General features: G+C 37.5%; 1 protein-coding gene across 4 annotated transcripts in view; it reads left to right on the forward strand.

Moving 5' to 3' along the window:
* The window catches only part of RNF128 (ring finger protein 128), a 65,055-nt gene extending 58,782 nt beyond the window's left edge, over positions 1-6,273 (forward strand). The window contains exon 7 of one of the 4 annotated variants that reach the window (XM_070784437.1): positions 4,841-4,978. Coding sequence is in view for 2 of the 4 variants with exons in the window: in XM_070784440.1 (XP_070640541.1) it covers positions 4,841-4,974 (134 nt within the window). In the remaining 2 variants the exon portion in view is untranslated. Of the gene's footprint in view, positions 1-4,840 lie in introns of all 4 variants that reach the window. The other 3 variants (XM_070784439.1, XM_070784436.1, XM_070784440.1) reach the window with 3 other exon arrangements.
* The last annotated feature ends 12,733 nt before the right edge of the window (positions 6,274-19,006 follow it).

The following is a 19,006-nucleotide window of genomic DNA, read 5'->3' on the forward strand; positions in this document are numbered from 1 at the left end:
ATGAGATGTGGGGCCCAAGCACAGTTTTTTGTTTTTTTTTTTTAATAATTTCAGCCTGACTTAAAAAATGTTTCAAAAATAGTAAAAAGAATGCCCATCACTGAACTTCTCCAAGTGTTAACATCGTATATAACCATATACAGTTATCAAAATCAGGAAATTGTATGATAAAATGTTAGGAACTAAATTGCACTTACTCAAATTTTACCAGTTGACCCCTTAATGTCCTTTTTCTGTCCTAGGATCCCACATTGCATTTCCTCTTCTCTCATTTCCCCCTAGTTTTATTGAAATATACTTGACATATAACCAGAGAAAGATTAGTTACCAAATCTATCATCTCAAATAATTATAAATTGTGTGTGTGTGTGTGGTGAGAACATTTAAGATCTATGCTTAGCAACTTTCAAGTATTTACTACAGTATTGTTAACTGTAGTCACCATGCTATATATTAAATTCCCAAGAACTTATTCATCTTATAACTGGAAACTTGTATCCTTTGATGGACATTTCTCCATTCCCCCCTGCTTCTAGCCTCTGGCAACTACCATTCTGTTTCTATGAATTTGACCTTTTAAAAAAAGATTCCACATATAAGTGTTATCATACAGTGTTTGTCTTTCTCTGTGTGGCTTATTTCACTTAGCACAGTATCCTCAAGATCTATCCATGTTGTTGCAAATGGCAGTATCTCCTTTTTTTCTCATGGCTGAGTAATATTCGTGTGTGTATGTGTACATATATATGTATCTCACGTTTTCTTTATCTGTTGATCAGTCAATAGAAACAGGTTACTTCTATGTCTGGCTATTGTGAATAATGCTGCAGTGAACATGGAGGTGCAGCTGTCTCTTCAAGATAATGATTTCATTTCTTTTGTGTGTATACCCAGAAGTTGGATTGCTGGATGATATGGTAGTTCTATTTTTAGTTTTTTGAGAACCTCCATACATGTTTCCCGTAGTGCTATACCAATATACATTCCCACCAACTGTGCACCAGAGTTCCCTTTTCTTCACATCCTTGCAACACTCGTCTGTTATCATTTTGATAATAGCTGTTCTAACAAGCATGAGGCAATATCTCATTGTGGTTTTGATTTGCATTTCCCTGATGATTAGTGATTAACATCTTTTCATCTACTTATTGGCCATTTGTATCCACATGTCTTCTTTGGGGTGCTTCCCAGATGGGTCAGCAGTAAATATTCTGCCTGCCAATGCAGGAGCCACAAGAGATGCAGGTTCAATCCTTGGGTCGGGAAGATCCCCTGGAGGAGGAAATGGCATCCCACTCCAGTGTTCTTGTCTGGAAAATCCTGTGGACAGAGGAGCCTAATGGGCTACAGTCCATGGAGGCAAAGAGTTGGAGATGACTGAGCATGCACACATGTCTTCTTTAGGAAAATATCTTTTCCCCCCAAAATTTCAATTCTGCCCAGTTTTAAATCAGATTATTTACTTTTCTGCTATTGAATTGTATGAGTTCCTTACATATTTTGGATATTAACTCCTTACCTGATATGTGGTTTGCAAATATTTTTTCCCATTTTGTAGCTTGCCTTTTCATTCTTTTGATTATTTTTTGCTGAGCAGAAGCTTTTTGGTTTGATGTAGTCCCGTTTGTTGATTTTGGCATTTTAAGTCCTTAATCTATTTAGAGTTCATTTTTTAAGTGGTATGAGATGGAGGTCCGGTTTCATTCTGTTGCATATTTATCCAGCTTACCCAACACCATTTATTGAAGACTGTCTTTTCCCCACTGGATGTTTTTGGTTCCCTTGTCAAATATTAGTTCATCTCACACATGAGGCATGTGAGGCATGTGAGATCTTAGCTCCCTGACCAGGGATCCAACCCATACCCCCTGCATTGGAAGCTTGGAATCTTAACCAGTAGACCACCAGGGAAGTCCCTATATATGTCCTTTATGTTTGGATATGTTCTTTCTATACCCAATCTGCTGAGAGGTCCACATTACATTTAACTGTCATGTCCTTTTAGTCTTAATATGTGACTGTTTCTAAGTCTTCGTTTTTCTTAACTTTGACACCTCTGAAGGCCACCAGTTAGTTACTTTGAAGAATATCCTTCAATTTGGAATTGTCTGCTGTTTCCCAATGTTTAAAATCATTGTCCATTGTCTATTTCTGGCAAGAAAACCACATATCTTATCTTGTCTGCCTGATATCATATAATGAGGCACATTATGCCCATGTCTTATTATCAATGTTTTTAACTTTGTTCACTTGGTTAAGGTGGTATCTGCCAAGCCTCTTCTTTTAAAGTTATTATTTTTCCCTTTATAGTTATTGTTTTATAGAGAAACACTTGGAAACTATGCAAACGTCCTGTTTCTCATCATAATTTTTACCTACTAATTTTAGCAATCATTGATAGTTCTTGCTTACAATAATTATTACTGAAGTATGTGCCAAATGGTGATTTTCTGTTTCTATTCTTCTTTCTACATTAATTAAGCTTCTAATTTAAAGAAGAGATACCATTTCTCCACTTATTTATTCAACTGTTTATAATAATATGGACTCACAGATATTTCTTTTTCTCCATAATATTATTCTCATGATTTATTCATGCTTAGATTGCCCTAGATTTGGTCATTGGGAACTCCCTCAAGTTGGTTGATTTTCTTTCAAAATAACCCTGCCCCCCCCCCTTTTTTTTTTTGAGCGCTTCCTTACTTTCTATTATCACAAGATGTTCTAGGCCAAGGATTGGCAAACTTTTTCTGTAAAGGGCCAGATAGTAAATATTTTAGGCTTTGAAGACTTTAGGTCTTTGTTGCTTTGGGGGCTGAGACAGTGTTGTTTTATCTTCCAACCTCTTAAAAATGTCAAAATCACTCTTAGCTATGGATTTGGCTTGCGAGCTGTAGTTTTCTGGCCCCTAGGCTAGAATCTAGGTTAATCTGCTCTCTTGCCCTAACCCGAGAATCAGGGAGTGGGGGCTTTTATTGGAGAACAGCACCTCAGAATCAAGATCGGGCATTAGGTACGCTCATTGCTTTTGGAGTATCATTGCTATTAGCCCTTTCAAGGAACAAAGCGAGGAAATATGTGTATGTACTCACACAAATATACACACACCTACATTGACCTAACAGAAGAACAGCTAGTTCATACTGATGTATGATTCTAATCCAACATCACAGAGTTTATTCTAGCCTTCCTCTTTCCTTACTTTTAACTCCATTCTTGGACATTGAGAAACCCGGCTGTTATTATCCTCAGTATATTTACTTATTTGTTCAATCCTAAAGTACATGTAAGTTGTAACATTGCTAACATACCCTTGTGAAAAACAGTTTCACTAACCAGTGTAGTTCTTTGGTTTTAACCTTATAGGATATAGTCAAAATATCAGTCTCCAAAATTACTTAGGTTAGTTCTTTTCTTTCCCACTCTCTTCAGAACGATTATATATATTTCATCTATAAAATAATTATATTCACTTGTTACTACTTGTATTCCATTTTGGGAACTCCCTCCACAACTTCCTGGTTGATTAGCTTTAGTCCTTCTGTCTATCTATCTATCTATCAGTTAGTAAAGAATCTGCCTGCAATGCAGGAGACACAGGAGATGTGGGTTCAATCCCTGGGTTGGGAAGATCCCCCGGAGAAGGAAATGACAACCAGTATTCCTGCCTGGGAAATCCCATAGACAGAGGAACCTGGCAGGCTACAGTCCATGGTGTCATAAAGAGTTGGACTTGACTGAGCATGTACACAGATCTATCTTATCAATCTATCTATGTTTATGAAAAAGCATAGATAATTTTTTAAAGTGCCCAGGTGATTCAAACATGAAGTTGATTTTAAGAGCTATTATTATTTAGAATAGAGAAGAAACAGAAGACACAACTGTTGCTCTTAAGAATGCTATGATGTAGGTAAAAATAAGCACATGTATGAATCAACAAAATAGTAATTGTAAATTAATATAATGCCATAAATGCTTTAGGGCTTCCCTGGGCGCAGTGGTAAAGAACCCGCCTGCCAATGCAGGAAATACCAGAGGCAAGGGTTCGATTCCTGAGTTGGGAAGATCCCCTGGAGGAGGAAATAGCAACCCACTCCAGTATTCTTGCCTGGGAAATCCCATAGACAGAGAGCCTGGCAGGCTACAATCCATAGGGTCACAAAGAGTCAGGCACGACTGAAGCGACTTGAGCACACACATATAAGTGCTTTATGTAAGGCAGCAAAATCATTTTAAAGAAACAGGGAATTAGTGTGATAATCAGAGTGTGATTGAATTAGATAAGAAAGACTTCTAGACATGTGTGTTGAATTTTGTCTTAAAGAACAGAGGGGTAAAAGCATCCTAAAATTGCCATTAAATATTAATTTATTTTAATTGGAAACTAATTACTTTACAGTATTGTGGTGGGTTTTGCTATACATTGACATGAATCAGCCACAGGTATACATGTGTCCCCCATCCTGAATCCCCTTCCCACCTCCCTCCCCATCCCATCCCTCTGGGTTGTCCCAGTGCACTGGCACTGAATGCCCTGTTTCCTGCATCAAACTTGGACTGGTCATGTATTTCACATATGGTAATATACATGTTTCAGTGCTATTCTCTCAAATCATTCCACCCTCGCCTTCTCCCACAGAGTTGAAAAGTCCATTCTTATATCTGTCTCTTTTGCTGTCTCACATATAGGGTCACCATTACCATCTTTCTAAATTGCATATATATGCGTTAATATACTGTATTGGTGTTTTTCTTTCTGACTTACTTCACTCTGTATAATAGGCTCCAGTTTCATCCACATCATTAGAACTGATTCAAATGCCATTTTTTTTTAAAGATGAAAATCTACAGCTGGTAAACCATGAAGCAAATTCCATGGCAGTGGATGTTGTTCCTCACGTTGACAACCCAACCTTTGAAGAAGATGAAAGTCCTGATCAGGAGACCACTGTTCGAGAAATTAAATCATAAAATCTGTATCAGTAGAAAACCTGAACCTTTAGTAATAACAGAACTGCCAATCAGGGCCTAGTTTACTACTAAGGAACTGGATAAACTTAATAAAATAAGAATGATACTGAAAGTGCTGATATGACTAATATTATGCTATAGTTAAATGACTTAAAATACTAAACCTATTAACCTTTTCCACAAACACATTATAATGTTTTTCATAGGCAAGTTTCCTCTTGATAGCAGTAGCAACATTTTTAAATATTCAAAACTCTTGTCAAGTAATCATGTTTTCCATTTATAACAATTTTCTTATCAAAACATGTTGCTTTTAAAATGTGGAACAGCTATAATCACTTTATTTTATGATAGTATCTTAATTAAAAATAATACTACTTTAGCTTGGGCTATATGTGTCAGGGTTTTTCTCCAGGTGCTTATATTGATCTGGAATTGTAATTTAAAAAACAATGCAAACTTAGGCTAGTACTTCATGAAATATCTATTTAAGCTGCATTAAGTTGATAGAACAAGATTAAAGCAAAATACTCATTTTAACAATTTCTTATTTTTAAAATCAGGCTAAATTTACTTCATTTGAGTGTCAAGCATAGTTTCTTAGAGAGTATGGACTGGACTGGATTGATTGGTATATTAATGACACCAATTTGACAAAAGATCATAGACACAAACTTTCCTTACAAAAACACTGTATAACTATTTCTCAAACCTTACTTATGGGACTTTCAAAAACAGAACATATAAATCATCATACCATTTGAAAATGATTATTAATAAGTCACACAAAAATTGGTAATTGATCTCTGTGTATGAATTTGTCTACAGAAATTAGTCTATAGAAAATGTTTTCCAAACAAAGTTGACTTAAAATTGAGTTTACATTTTACCTAAATGGACTTTATAAAATAACATTAGGTAAAATAAAATTCTATCTGTGTAGCTATAAATTTCGTGAATGCATTTTCTTGGTGTTTGAAAAAGAATTGGTGTTGGGGGGGAGAATTCCAGGTGCCTTACTATAAAGTTTGAAGCTTCATCCACCAAAGTTAAATAGAGCTATTATAAAAATGCACTTTATATTTTCTGTGGCTTATCTTTGGTTTTAGAGTTTTGTTTCCAGTACAAATTCCAGCAGAATTTAAGCAAAAGCAGAATAGACATGTATTTTTGTTGGCTAAATGTAGAGTGGATGAAACCATTGCATTCTTGTACACTGATTTGAAATGCTGTAAATAGGTCCCGATTTGTATTGATTCTCTTTAAATATAAAATGTAAAATAAAATATTCCAATAAAAGTTTGTGTCTGGTGTTTAGTAATCATATACTAACTTTTAACATATGCTTGGATTTAGGAGGAAAAAGGTTTAATGTAAATATTTGTTGATATATTTGATAATAAAAACTAAAACTTTAGTATTTGGGCTTCCCTGGTGGCTCAGATGGTAAAAAAAAATTCACCTGCAATGTGGGAGACCTGTGTTCTATTCCTGGGTTGGGAAGATCCCCTGGAGAAGGTCATGGCAACCCACTCCAGTATTCTTGCCTGGAGAATCCCCATGGACACAGGAACCTGGCAGGCTACAATCCATGGGGTCACGGAGTCGGACATGACTGAGTGACTAAGCACAGCACAGCATGTTTACATATTTCACTACATAGTGAGGAACTGCTGCCATTATAAAATGACTGAATCTATCATGAATTATTTTTAAATGTCAGCAAGGTAAATAATGACGTTGACCACTGATAAGTTTTTTCTTTTTCTTTATTTACTGGAGGACAATTGCTCTACAATATTGTGTTGGCCTCTGCCACACATCAACACAGATCAGTCACAGGCATACATATGTCCCCTCTCTCCAGAATCCCCTTCCTATTAATCACTGAAAATTTAAGGTTAGAAAAGGACCATGATGCCAGTCCATCTTTATACTGCTGCTGCTGCTTAGTCACTTCAGTCATGTCTGACTCTGTGTAACCCCTATGGATTGTAGCCCACCAATTCTCCAGGCAAGAATACTGGGGTAGACTGCCATGCCCTTCTTCAGGGGATCTTCCCAACCCAGGGATCAAACCCAGGTCTCCTGCACTGCAGGCAGATTCTTTATCACTAAGCCACCAGGGAAATGTCCATCTTTATATTACACAAACCATAAGGCCATTTTATTGCTTTATGTTTTGTGTAATATAAAGATGGACATTTCCTTTGGTCTTCTCTTTGGAAGTATCATTCCTGGGATGCTGTTAATGGGTTAAAAGCAGCTCTTTATTTTGGCAAACATGTTAAGAATAAACAGTTGTTTGGAACACTTCAGAACCATGATTATGAAATCCAGGATATACATATGTCTTATATGGCAATATGCCCAATGTGTGTGATGCCACACTATAAAGTTTCTCTATATTCTTAGGAAGTTTCTCTTTATTCTTAGGAAGTTAATCATCTCAAGCTTTGCAGGGGTTCTTCTGGGGAGGCATTTATAATTTTTGAATATTTACTAGCTGTATTAACATACAATTTATATACCAAAAATTCAGCCATTGTAAATGTATGGTTCTAAAGATGGATAGAATTGTGCTCACCACAAGTGAATTTGAGAACATTACATTAACCAGGAGATCAGTCCTGGGTGTTCATTCGTAGGACTGATGATGAAGCTGAAACTCCAATACTTTGGCCACCTGATGCGAAGAGCTGACTTATTTGAAAAGACCCTGATGCCGGAAAAGATCGAGGGCAGGAGGAGAAGGGGTTGACAGAAGATGAGATGGTTGGATGGCATCACTGACTCAATGAACATGGGTTTGGGTGGACTCTGGGAGTTGGTGATGGACAGGGAGGCCTGGTGTGCTGCGGTTCATGCAGTCGCAAAGAGTCAGACACAACTGAGCGACTGAACTGACTGACTGACATTATCCCCCAAAATCCCTTCATATCCATTTTTACTCAGTTTCTGCTCCCATTCCTAGCCCCAGGGAACCATCAATTATCCTTTTGTCTCCATGGATTTGCCTATTCTGGACATTACATTTAAATGGAATCATACAATATATGGTCTTTTGTGACTGCCTTCTTCTACTTAGCATATTTTCAAGGTTTATCCATGTTGAAGCATGCATCAGTATTTCATCCTTTTTAATTGCTGAATAATATTCCAGTCTATAGGTATTCCATATTTGGTTATCCATTCATCAGCTAAGGAACACTTGGATCATTACCACTTTATGGCCATTATGGCTGATGTTCCTATGAACATTCATGTACAAGTCCTAGTGTAGATTTATGCTTTCAATTCTCTTGGGGATATGCAAAGAAGAGGAATCCATGTCACTTGTGAATTTTCTTCCTGATATTATATTTTGATTATAAATAAGAGTTTGAGCAACAGACTTTATTATTTTCACATAGTCAAAATATAAGGCTGTGGCTCAGTGGTAAAGAATCTGCTTGCCAATGCATGAGATGGGGGTTCAATCCTTGGGTCAGGGAGAGCTCCTGGAGAGGAAATGGCAACCCACTCCATTCTTCCTGCTGAGAAATCCCATGGACAGAGGAGCTTCGCAGGCTACAGTCCATGAGGTTGCAAAAGTGTTGGACACAACTTAGAAACTAAACAACAACATGACATTCAAAATATAGGCTGATATTTTTGAACAGTGACAGTAGATATATTTGTATGTATAGGTAGTCTCCAACTTAAGATGGTGGGGTTTTATGAGAATTCATTTGTAAAAGTCACATTGTGTTAAGATCATGGAAGAAATCAAAAAGGAAATAAAAATATGCGTAGAAACAAATGAAAATGAAAACATGACAACCCGAAACCTATAAAAGCAGTGCTAAGAGGAAGGTTCATAGCAATACAAGCCTACCATGAGAAACAAGAGAAACATCAAATAAATAATGTACACTTAAAGCAACTAGAAAAAGAAGAACAGAAGAAACCCAAAGTTAGTAGAAGGAAAGAAATCATAAAAATTAATGCAGAAATAACTGAAAAAGAAATGGAGACTATAGCAAAAATCAACAAAACTAAAAGCTGGATCCTTGAGAAGATAAATTAAATAGACAAACTGTTAGCCAGACTCATCAAGAAAAAAAGGGAGAAGAATCAAATCAATAAAATTAGAAATGAAAATGGAGAAATCATGACAACACAGAAATACAAAAGATTATAAGAGACTACTATGACCAGTTATATGCCAATAAAATGGACAACTTGCAAGAAATTGACAAATTCTTAGAAAAGTATAACATTCCAAAACTGAACCAGGAAGAAACAGAGAATCCTAACAGACCCATCACAAGCATGGAAATCAAACTGTAATCAAAAATCTTCCAACAAAGAAAAGCCCAGGACCAGATGGCTTCACAGGTGAATCCTACCAAAAATTTAGAGAAGAGCTAACACCTATCCTATTCGAACACTTCCAGAAAATTGCAGAGGAAGGTAAACTCTCAAACTCATTCTATGAGGCCACCATCAACCTAATACCATAATCAGACAAAGATGCCACACACACACACACACACACACACACACACACACACAAACTACAGGCCAATATCAATGATGAACATATATGCAAAACCCTCAACAAAATGCTAGTAAACAGAATCCAACAACATATTAAAAAGATAATACATCATGACCAAGCGGACTTTATTCCAGGGATACATTCTTCAATATCACAAGTCAAACAATATGATACACCATTATAAAAAATTGAAAGATAAAAACCATATGATTATCTCAATATATGCAGAGAAAGCCCTTGACAAAATTCAACACCCATTTATGATAAAAAAAAAAAAAAACAACTCTCCAGAAAGCAAGCATGGAAGGATCAGACCTAAATAAAATAAAAGCCTTATATAACAAACCCACAGCAAACATTATCCTCAATGGTGAAAAATTGAAAGCACGTCCTCTAAAATCAGGAACAAGACAAGTGTGCCCACTCTCACCACTACTATTCAACATAGTTTTGGAAGTCCTAGCCACAGCATTCAGAGAAGAAAAAGAAAGAAAAGGAATCCAGATTGGAAAAGAAAAAGTAAAACTCTCACTGTTTGCAGATGACATGATCCTCTACATAGAAAACCCTAAAGATACCACCAGAAAATTGCTAGAGCCAATAAATGAATATAGTAAAGTTGCAGGATATAAAATTAATACACAGAAATCCCTTGCATTCCTATACACTAAAAATGAAAAAAAGAGAAATTAAGGAAAAAATCCCATTCACCATTGCAACAAAAAGAATAAAATAATTAGGAATAAATTTACCTAAAGAAACAAAAGGCCTATATATAGAAAACTATAAAATAGTGATGAAAGAAATCAAAGGTGACACAAATAGATGGAGAAACATACCATGTTCATGGATCAGAAGAATCAATATAGTGAAAAAGAGTATATACCCAAAGCAATCTATAGATTCAATAGATTGAAGCTACCAACAGTATTTTTCACAGAATTAGAACTGCCAGGGAACATTTAACAGGAGGATTCCTGCATGCCGTTTTCTATTTCTCAAGGATTCTCTGTTCCTTATCAGTTCCTATTCTGAGAATGAGTAGAGCTGCACGCAGTTCTCAGGACTGAGGTCATGGGAAAGGGTATCTGCTTGGATTCCTTTTAGTAACTCCCTTCAGTGACTCTTTTCAGCGTCAGCAACCTTGTATGTATTAGACTATCCATATCGTGGCTATTGATAAAATTTCATCCTGTGTAATAGCTGAGTAATCGTCTTACTAAAGATATATAAGCCTACATTTCTGCTAATAAAGCACCCTTGCTCCATCAGAGATTGGGTCCCCGTGTCTTTCTTTCTCTCTTTCTTTCTTTCTCTCTCTCTCTCTTTCAGTTTCTTATCATTGACTTCAGACTGCCAGGTTCCGGTCCATTAAAGGACCACAACAAGTGGCCCCCAGAACAGGGACCTGGTATATGTGGCATTTCAGACTGAGTGACTCAGGGCCTATTGAGGTCGGTAAGACATGGATTAAACAGCTGGAAAGCCCCATCATTTCTCTACTTTACTTCACCATTTGTTTAAAGCTCAGGGACTTCTGGTTTCACGCAAACTAATAGAGCCTTGCCTTCAAACAGTGGTTGAGTGTAATCCTTGGTTCCCTGATAAAAGCAGTTTTGATTTAGAAATTTGGCACTGGGTCAAAGAAAATGTTGAATGAGCCGCCAGGCAGAGAAAAAATATTCCAATTGATTTCTGGCCCTCATGAGCTCTCATTAAAGCTGTAATTCTGCCATTTCAAGGTAATTCTAGCCCTCATAATATTCAACAACAGACAGAAAACTTGTTACATAAATATGAATTAGATGATGAAACTTTACAAAAGGCCCAATTAGAACAACATAAAATATTTCAGAACTTTCCTACAAATCCTACCCCGGCTGCTCCAAGTGCTCCTCCTCTGCCAGCAGACACAAATCCAAAAGTCTCTCCTTTGCTAGACTTACTCGCTCTCCTTGAAATTCTCCTATTTTTGTTATAAAAAAGAAATCTAACAAATGACGTCTCTTGACAGACCTTAGAAAAGTTAATGAAAGGAGATCCTAATTTAAATAGCCCTCATTCACTTTCTCAAGAGACACAAGAGGAACTCTATTTAGTGCAAAATAAATTACAAAAACAGTTTCTTACTCGCATCAGACTAGATTTACCTCTAAAATTATTTGTACTCCCCTCTCTTCATTCTCCCATGGGACTTCTTGACCCAACAGCTCCAAACTTGATATACCAGAAACATGTCTAAGCAAAAGCCTGTAATTAACTCTTATCACGTTATTGAAATAGACAACCCACTTTGCCTGAGATGTCAGCCTTAGACAGATTAGTACAACTTCAAGCCAGAAAAAAAAGTGGGGGACAGACCTTTTAAATCTTAAAGCAGAAATCTATGAGATCTCTGTCTGTCTAGATATATATGTATGTCTTTGTCTCTGGATAATATTGCTGAGGTTAATTTATAAATGAGCTAAACAACAGTTCATGGTTTCTAAAAAAAAGTAAGATACATATTTTCAGTAAAAAAGGTATAAGAAATGAAATTACATTTTATTAAGAAAACAAAGAAGTATGGCTTATAGATGGCTATTCTATGAATGGACAAATAAAGTGATGAATACAGAAAGTATAAAAAAGGTTTGTGGAAAGTTAAACCCAAAAAAAAGTTCTATATGAGAAAAAAATATGCCTTACAGATAAATAAAAAAAGTATACAAAAGGTTTATAACAAGTAGAAAAGTGTTTTATGCATGATACAAGTTTCTTAAGACATGACTTTACTAATAACTGCTAACTATAGCTATATTATTTTCTATGTCACTTGTTTTGGAAGAACTTTTTACGTTAACAAATGTGTGACTGAGCCTATGATATAATGCTGATATACAGTTCCATATGAGATCAATGATTGTAATAATGTAACTCTAGATATGGGAAAAAACAACAAGAGGAAATGTTTTCCTGGACCAAGAGGCTAGTAAGACAGTGGTCCAGAGACTTTTGCTACTTACAAGGCCTGGTCCAATAACAGCACACTGAGTGGCCTATCAATGAAATCGTCCCTAAACCTGGGAATGTCTCCCAATACCATGAGACACAATGGCCATAAAATGCCCCCCAAACATGGTCAAATATGTGGCTATGAAGGGACCCTACTGACTGAAAATTGATACTTGTCAACTGCCTCTACAAAGATTACATCATGACCACTGCAAGCTGCTGACCTTCAACACCCCCTGAAAGGAGTTCAGGGTAGAAATCAAAAATAAGACACTCTATGCTCTGGAAAAAAAAAACAACCCAGAAAAACTGGCCTTCAGACAGTCAGATGTTTTCGGGTAAAGATTTTATGAGCCCAAATTCTTGCATCTTCTCATACCTAGAGAAACATTAATGTCGTGAACCAATGTCTGGTCCTAGTTCTCCTGGTAGCCCCTAAACAGCTTTTCTACTTCTCTTAATCTTTGGGCCATATACCTTTAACTTTTTTGTTAAGTTTGTTTCTTCCAGAATACAACAAATATCCAAATGGTAGTATGACAAAAATATTCCCTGACCAACACCTAGACAATGCTGAAACAAGTCACCTTATCATTCCATGGACTCTCATCTCCCTCTGTTAATACACCCTGACAGAAAACAGGCAAAGGAAACCCAAAACCCCACGACTGCCCCTGTACAGCCTGAAAAAGCCAGAGCGGTCATTGCCCCCTTTCCCCTGAGACTGGATTCCCAAATGCCTGAAAAGGAAAATAGGTAGACAGTTAGACATGAACAGGATATCAAAAGGGACCAAAATCAAAAATCAAAAAAATTAATGTTTATAGCTAATCATACAATTGTCGATTGGAGACCCTATGGTATGTGGTTATCTAACTGCTCAGATGATATTAACAGTACTATGTATGACAATGCTACTCAAGTAACATAAAAAGTTACTAATACTACGATGAAACATTACCATGACAAAGGACTTCTTGGCTAGCTTGACGATAAAATGACACCCCCTCATCCTCGAATTGTCCTCGATAAACAGATTGGGCCTGAACAATGAGACATCTGGAAACTTGCCGCAAACACCAAAGAACTTAGACTGGACATCTCACAGAGAACAATTGTAGTCATAGTAACGATTTCTTTCATTATAATCAATCATATATCATACAAGCTTGTTTTCCCCTTCCTTTTGTTACAATTATATTTGTTGTTTACCATTGCCTTTATGCAAAAATGCCTTTATGCAAAACTAAACAAACTCAATTAGTCAAGACCTTTTTACAAATATAATAAATAAGGGTAAATTGTCAGGGAACATATAACAGGAGGACTCCTGCATGCTGTTTTCTATTTCTCAAGGATTCTCTGTTCTTTATCGGTTCCTATTCCGAGAACGAGTAGAGCTGCGCGCAATTCTCAGGACTGAGGTCATGGGAAAGGGTATCTGCTTGGATTCCATTCAGTAACTCCCTTCAGTGACTCTTTTCAGCATCAGCGACCTTGTATGTATTAGACTATCCATATTGTGGCTATTGATAAAATTTCATCCTGTGTAATAGCTGAGTAATCATCTTACTAAAGATATATAAGCCTACATTTCTGCTAATAAAGCACCCTTGCTCCATCAGAGCTTGGGTCCCCATGTCTTTCTCTCTCTCTCTCTCTTTCATTTTCTTATCGTTGACTCCGGACCACCAGGTTCTGGTCCATTAAAGGACCACAACATAGAACAAATGATTTCACAATTTGTATGGAAACAGTTCAGTTCAGTTCAGTTGCTCAGTCGTGTCGAACTCTGCGACCCCATGAATCGCAGCACGCCAGGCTTCCCTGTCCATCACCAACTCCCGGAGTTCACTCAAACTCATGTCCATCAAGTCGGTGATGCCATCCAGCCATCTCATCCTCTGTCGTCCCCTTCTCCTCCTGCCTCCAATCCCTCCCAGCATCAGGGTCTTTTCCAATGAGTCAACTCTTCGCATGAGGTCGCCAGAGTATTGGAGTTTCAGCTTCAGCATCAGTCCTTCCAATGAACACCCAGGACTGATCTCCTTTAGGATGGACTGGTTGGATCTCCTTGCAGTCCAAGGGACTCTCAAGAGTCTTCTCCAACACCACAGTTCAAAAGCATCAATTCTTCGATGCTCAGCTTTCTTCACAGTCCAACTCTCACATCCACACATGACCACTGGAAAAACCACAGCCTTGACTAGATGGACCTTTGTTGGTAAAGTAATGTCTCTGCTTTTGAATATGCTGTCTAGATTGGTCATAACTTTCCTTCCAAGGAGTAAGCGTCTTTTAATTTCATGGCTGCAATCACCATCTGCAGGTAAGTCAGTAAAAATATATTTAAGGATACAATTAGAATGCTAGATATATAATACTTCTCCTCCCTCCATCTGGTTTTGGTGCATTTACTAAATATTCTAGCTATGTTCTATAATACCTGGATCAATTTTATCACCTTAGGTTATAACAATTTTCAGTTATTTGCCTTACTCATTGTATTTTCCATTTAGAGTAGGTTAAAAATATTTTAAAGCATATTAAACAATATAACATTTAGATTTGCATACTACATGGGATTTAAAAGAAGTGCATTATTACAGTGGGCACTTTGACCTCCAGAGCAAAATGTTTATTATCTTCTACCTTAGAGGCAATTCAGGGAAAAGTTTGAAAACTACTACTCACAAGTTCTAACCTTTTTTCTTCCAGAAACATACAATCTCATAAATGTGAGACACTTGTGGACATACCTAGATTTTTTTGATGGTTAGGTGGCTCAGCTGGTAAAGAATCTGCCTGCAATGCAGGAAACCTAGGTTCAATCCCCGGGTTGGGATGATCCCCTGGAGAAGGCAAAGGCTACCCACTCCAGTATTCTGGCCTTGAGAATTCCATGGACTGTATAGTCTATGGGGTCTCAGAGTTGGACACGACTGAGCGACATTCACTTCACTTCACTTTAGAGAGTGTTTGTGTGTGTGTTAGTCACTCAGTCGTGTTCAACTCTTGTGACCCCATCACTGTAGCCTACTAGTCTCCCCTGTCCTTGGACTTCTCCAGGCCAGAATACTGGAGTGAGTTGCCATTCCCTTATCCAGGGGATCTTCCTGACCCAGGGATCGAACCCAGGTCTCCTGCATTGCAGGCAGATTCTTTACCAGGTGACCCACCAGGGAAGCTCCAGTTGGAGAATAGTAGTATATATAAATAGAGTTTAGCATGGCTGGGCTTCCCTGATGGCTCAGCTAGTAAAGAATCCACCTGCAATGTGGGAGACCTGGGTTTTATCCCTGGGTTGGGAAGATCCCCTGGAGAAGGGAAAGGCTACCCACTCCAGTATTCCGGCCTGGAGAATTCCATGAACTGTATAGGCCATGGGGTCGCAAAGACTTGGACATGACTGAGTGACCTTCAGTTTCACTTAGCATGGATGCTGCTGCTAAGTCACTTCAGTTGTGTCCGACTCTGTGCGACCCCATGGACTGCAGCCTACCAGGCTCCTCCATCCATGGGATTTTCCAGGCAAAAGTACTGGAGTGGGGTGCCATGGATACCTAGTGTCAATTTCTCCTCCAACTAACATCCCAATTCTGAGGCCTAGAAAATTTTAATTTGCATGTTCTGATATAAACTTAAAAAAAATTCAGTCATCTAAATTTCATTGATAGAGCTTAATTTTTAAAAGATACCTATTAGCTCTTAGTAGAAATGTGATTAATCACCCCCAATTTGTTGTAAAATTTGATTTTCAAATACCTCATTTGCTTTCAGTTAGAGAATCTAAAACTTTAATATTCCTACAAACTACCGGGATCTTGTTAAAATGCACACTCTCATTCTAAGGCCTGGAATAGGTTCTGAGATTCTGAATTTCTTTTACTTTTGCACCAACCTAATAGCAAGCTCCGTGGTAATGCAGATTTTGGTGGTCCAGGGTCTGTATTTTGAGTACTAAAGTTTTAGATGGCTCTCCTCTAGCAATGCTCCACCTGTTTTGAATCTTACTGCTTCTAAACCTGCTTCAGACTGTAAAATATCAACTAAGCTTGTGAAATTCACTTCAAATAAGAATCCAGTGGAATCTTGAGTGATAGCCTAAGCCTTTCCATGGCACAGGGTTTGGAACTGCTATTTGGTGTTTCCCAGTACCTTTCACATAGGTGTTTGAGACTATGATTTAGAAGCCTGAGTCAGCTGGAAGACTGAATTTTGGATAAACGGGGTATTATTCAGCCCTGCATAGTATAACATTGTGTCCATAAATATGTGGCTTGGATAAATCAGAAAACGAACATGGTAGTAGACAGATGAGTTGGGAGGCTATTACAGTGCAGCAGAAAAGTGATGTGAGGCTTATCTGAAGTGATAACAGGAGGATGGAATGGACTTTTGGGAAAAAAAAGAGTAGAGTGGTGTGTGTGTGTAACAGTGCAGGTGGTGAAAGTAGGAAGTTTAAGACTATTCTCAGGTTCCTTACATGCACCCCAATGTTCATAGCAACACTATTCATAACAGCCAAGATGTAGAAACAACCTAAGTGCCCATCAACAAATGAATGGATAGAGAAGATGTGGTATACATATATATAAATAAACACACGCAATGGAATATTACTCAGTCATAAAAAAGGAATGGAGTAATACCATCTGTAGTAACATGGATGGACCTATAAAATATCATACTAAGTGACGTAAACCAGACATAGAAAGACAAATATATGATAACAATAAAAATGAATCTATTTACAAAACAAATAGACTCACAGATACAGAAAACAAACTTCCCCAAAAGGAAAGGGGGATAGATAAATTAGGAGTATGGGACTAACAGATCCACACTATTATATATAAAATAGACAAGCAACAAGTATTTATTGTATAATACAGGGAACAAAGTTCAATATCTTATAATAACCTATAATGGAAAATAATCTGATATTATTTTCCATAATACAGCAAGGTGTACAGCAAGGTGATTCAGTTTTATAAAAAACTGAATCACCTTGCTGTACACCTGAAACTAACACCTCATTTTTTTTTAATGTAAAAAAAGCAGGGAGGGAAGACTATTCAAAGTTTCTTAGCTTGAGCATCTTGGTAAACAGTGGTGCTCAGAACTATGAGAATGTAGTAGAAGAGACAACTTTGGGCAGGGAGGATACTAGAGAAATAAATTATGCTTTGGACATATTGTCTTTGAGGTATCTATAAACCATATTGTCAGACATATTGTACTCAGACAAACCCAGGTTCAAACCCTAGCTCCACCATTTATTTAGTTATCTGATTTTAGGCAAGTTAATTTCTTTGAGCCTCCTGTTCATCTGCAAATTAAGGATGTTAAAATGTACAAGTTTATTAATGAGGGTCAAATGACAATCTGTGCATCCAGTCATAGATAGATATAGCTATTACTAGCACAGCACCAGCAGTGATATCCATGGCAGTTTGTAATTCTTGTCCTTCTTCTCTAAAAACAATGTATACTAATATACACAATTGAATAGTGACATGGTCTATATAGTGACATGGTCTGTCATTTTAAGTCGTTTTAAGAAAAATACTTCTATTTGCAAAGGCTTGAAATACAGTAGATGATCAATACAAAACGTTATATTCCAGGAGTAATGTAAACATGTTTTATTCACATAATCAACAAAATGTTTACTACAACAGGAGCTCTCTAAATGCCCTGCTCCGAGCCAAAAGTGGGTCCACTTCTGTAACAGGGAGCATGTGGGTTTATCTGAATAGAATTGCCCAGTAAAGGGACAGAAGAATCATCCAGCTCTGCATAGCCCCTGCCACAACTCTTACAGTTTAAGGGTATTGGAAAAGAATGTGGCTTGATGAGGAAGGAAATAAAAAGGGGAAGGAAAAATAAAAAATAAAGGATACTTCACATCTCTTTTTATTTGCCACATTTACTGATCTTTCACCAGGAAGATTTAAGAAATTATCTTCCTTAATACATATCCAAATTAGGATGGCTTTCCCCAAGGATACATTGCAGTTCGGGCTCTGGGAAGATTGCTGTCCACCGCCACCACTCCCCCCACGCCCGACTACCCCCGCCCCCCACCTCCAAAAAGCTGCATTGGGACTAATAACTGCATTTTAGAAAAAAAGAATCCCAAATTGGCCTTTTTTTCACTTTCAAGAAAAATCCCTGCTTGTAGCACACACCTGCTTTCTTTGAGGTGGCCCACATTTTGTGAGGGTTAAGCCACAGACGCTGCTCTGAGGCAGAGTTTTATGGCTCCTTGGCCTCTGGGTGTGCCCCACCCCATTTTTTTTAAGTCATATTTTTGAGGCTTCATTCTCAATATAGCTTGCCAAGAGCCCCCCCCCCCACCTTTTTTTGTACGCTGCCTCTCAACTCTTTCCTTCCTATAAACGTTTTCACTTTCAGTTGTTGTGTGTTAGTTGCTCAGTCTTATCTGACTCTTTGCAACCCCATGGACTGTAGCCTCTGTCCATGGAATTC

The sequence above is a fragment of the Bos indicus genome, chromosome X (assembly GCF_029378745.1).
Source record: "Bos indicus isolate NIAB-ARS_2022 breed Sahiwal x Tharparkar chromosome X, NIAB-ARS_B.indTharparkar_mat_pri_1.0, whole genome shotgun sequence".
Classification (NCBI taxonomy): domain Eukaryota; kingdom Metazoa; phylum Chordata; class Mammalia; order Artiodactyla; family Bovidae; genus Bos; species Bos indicus.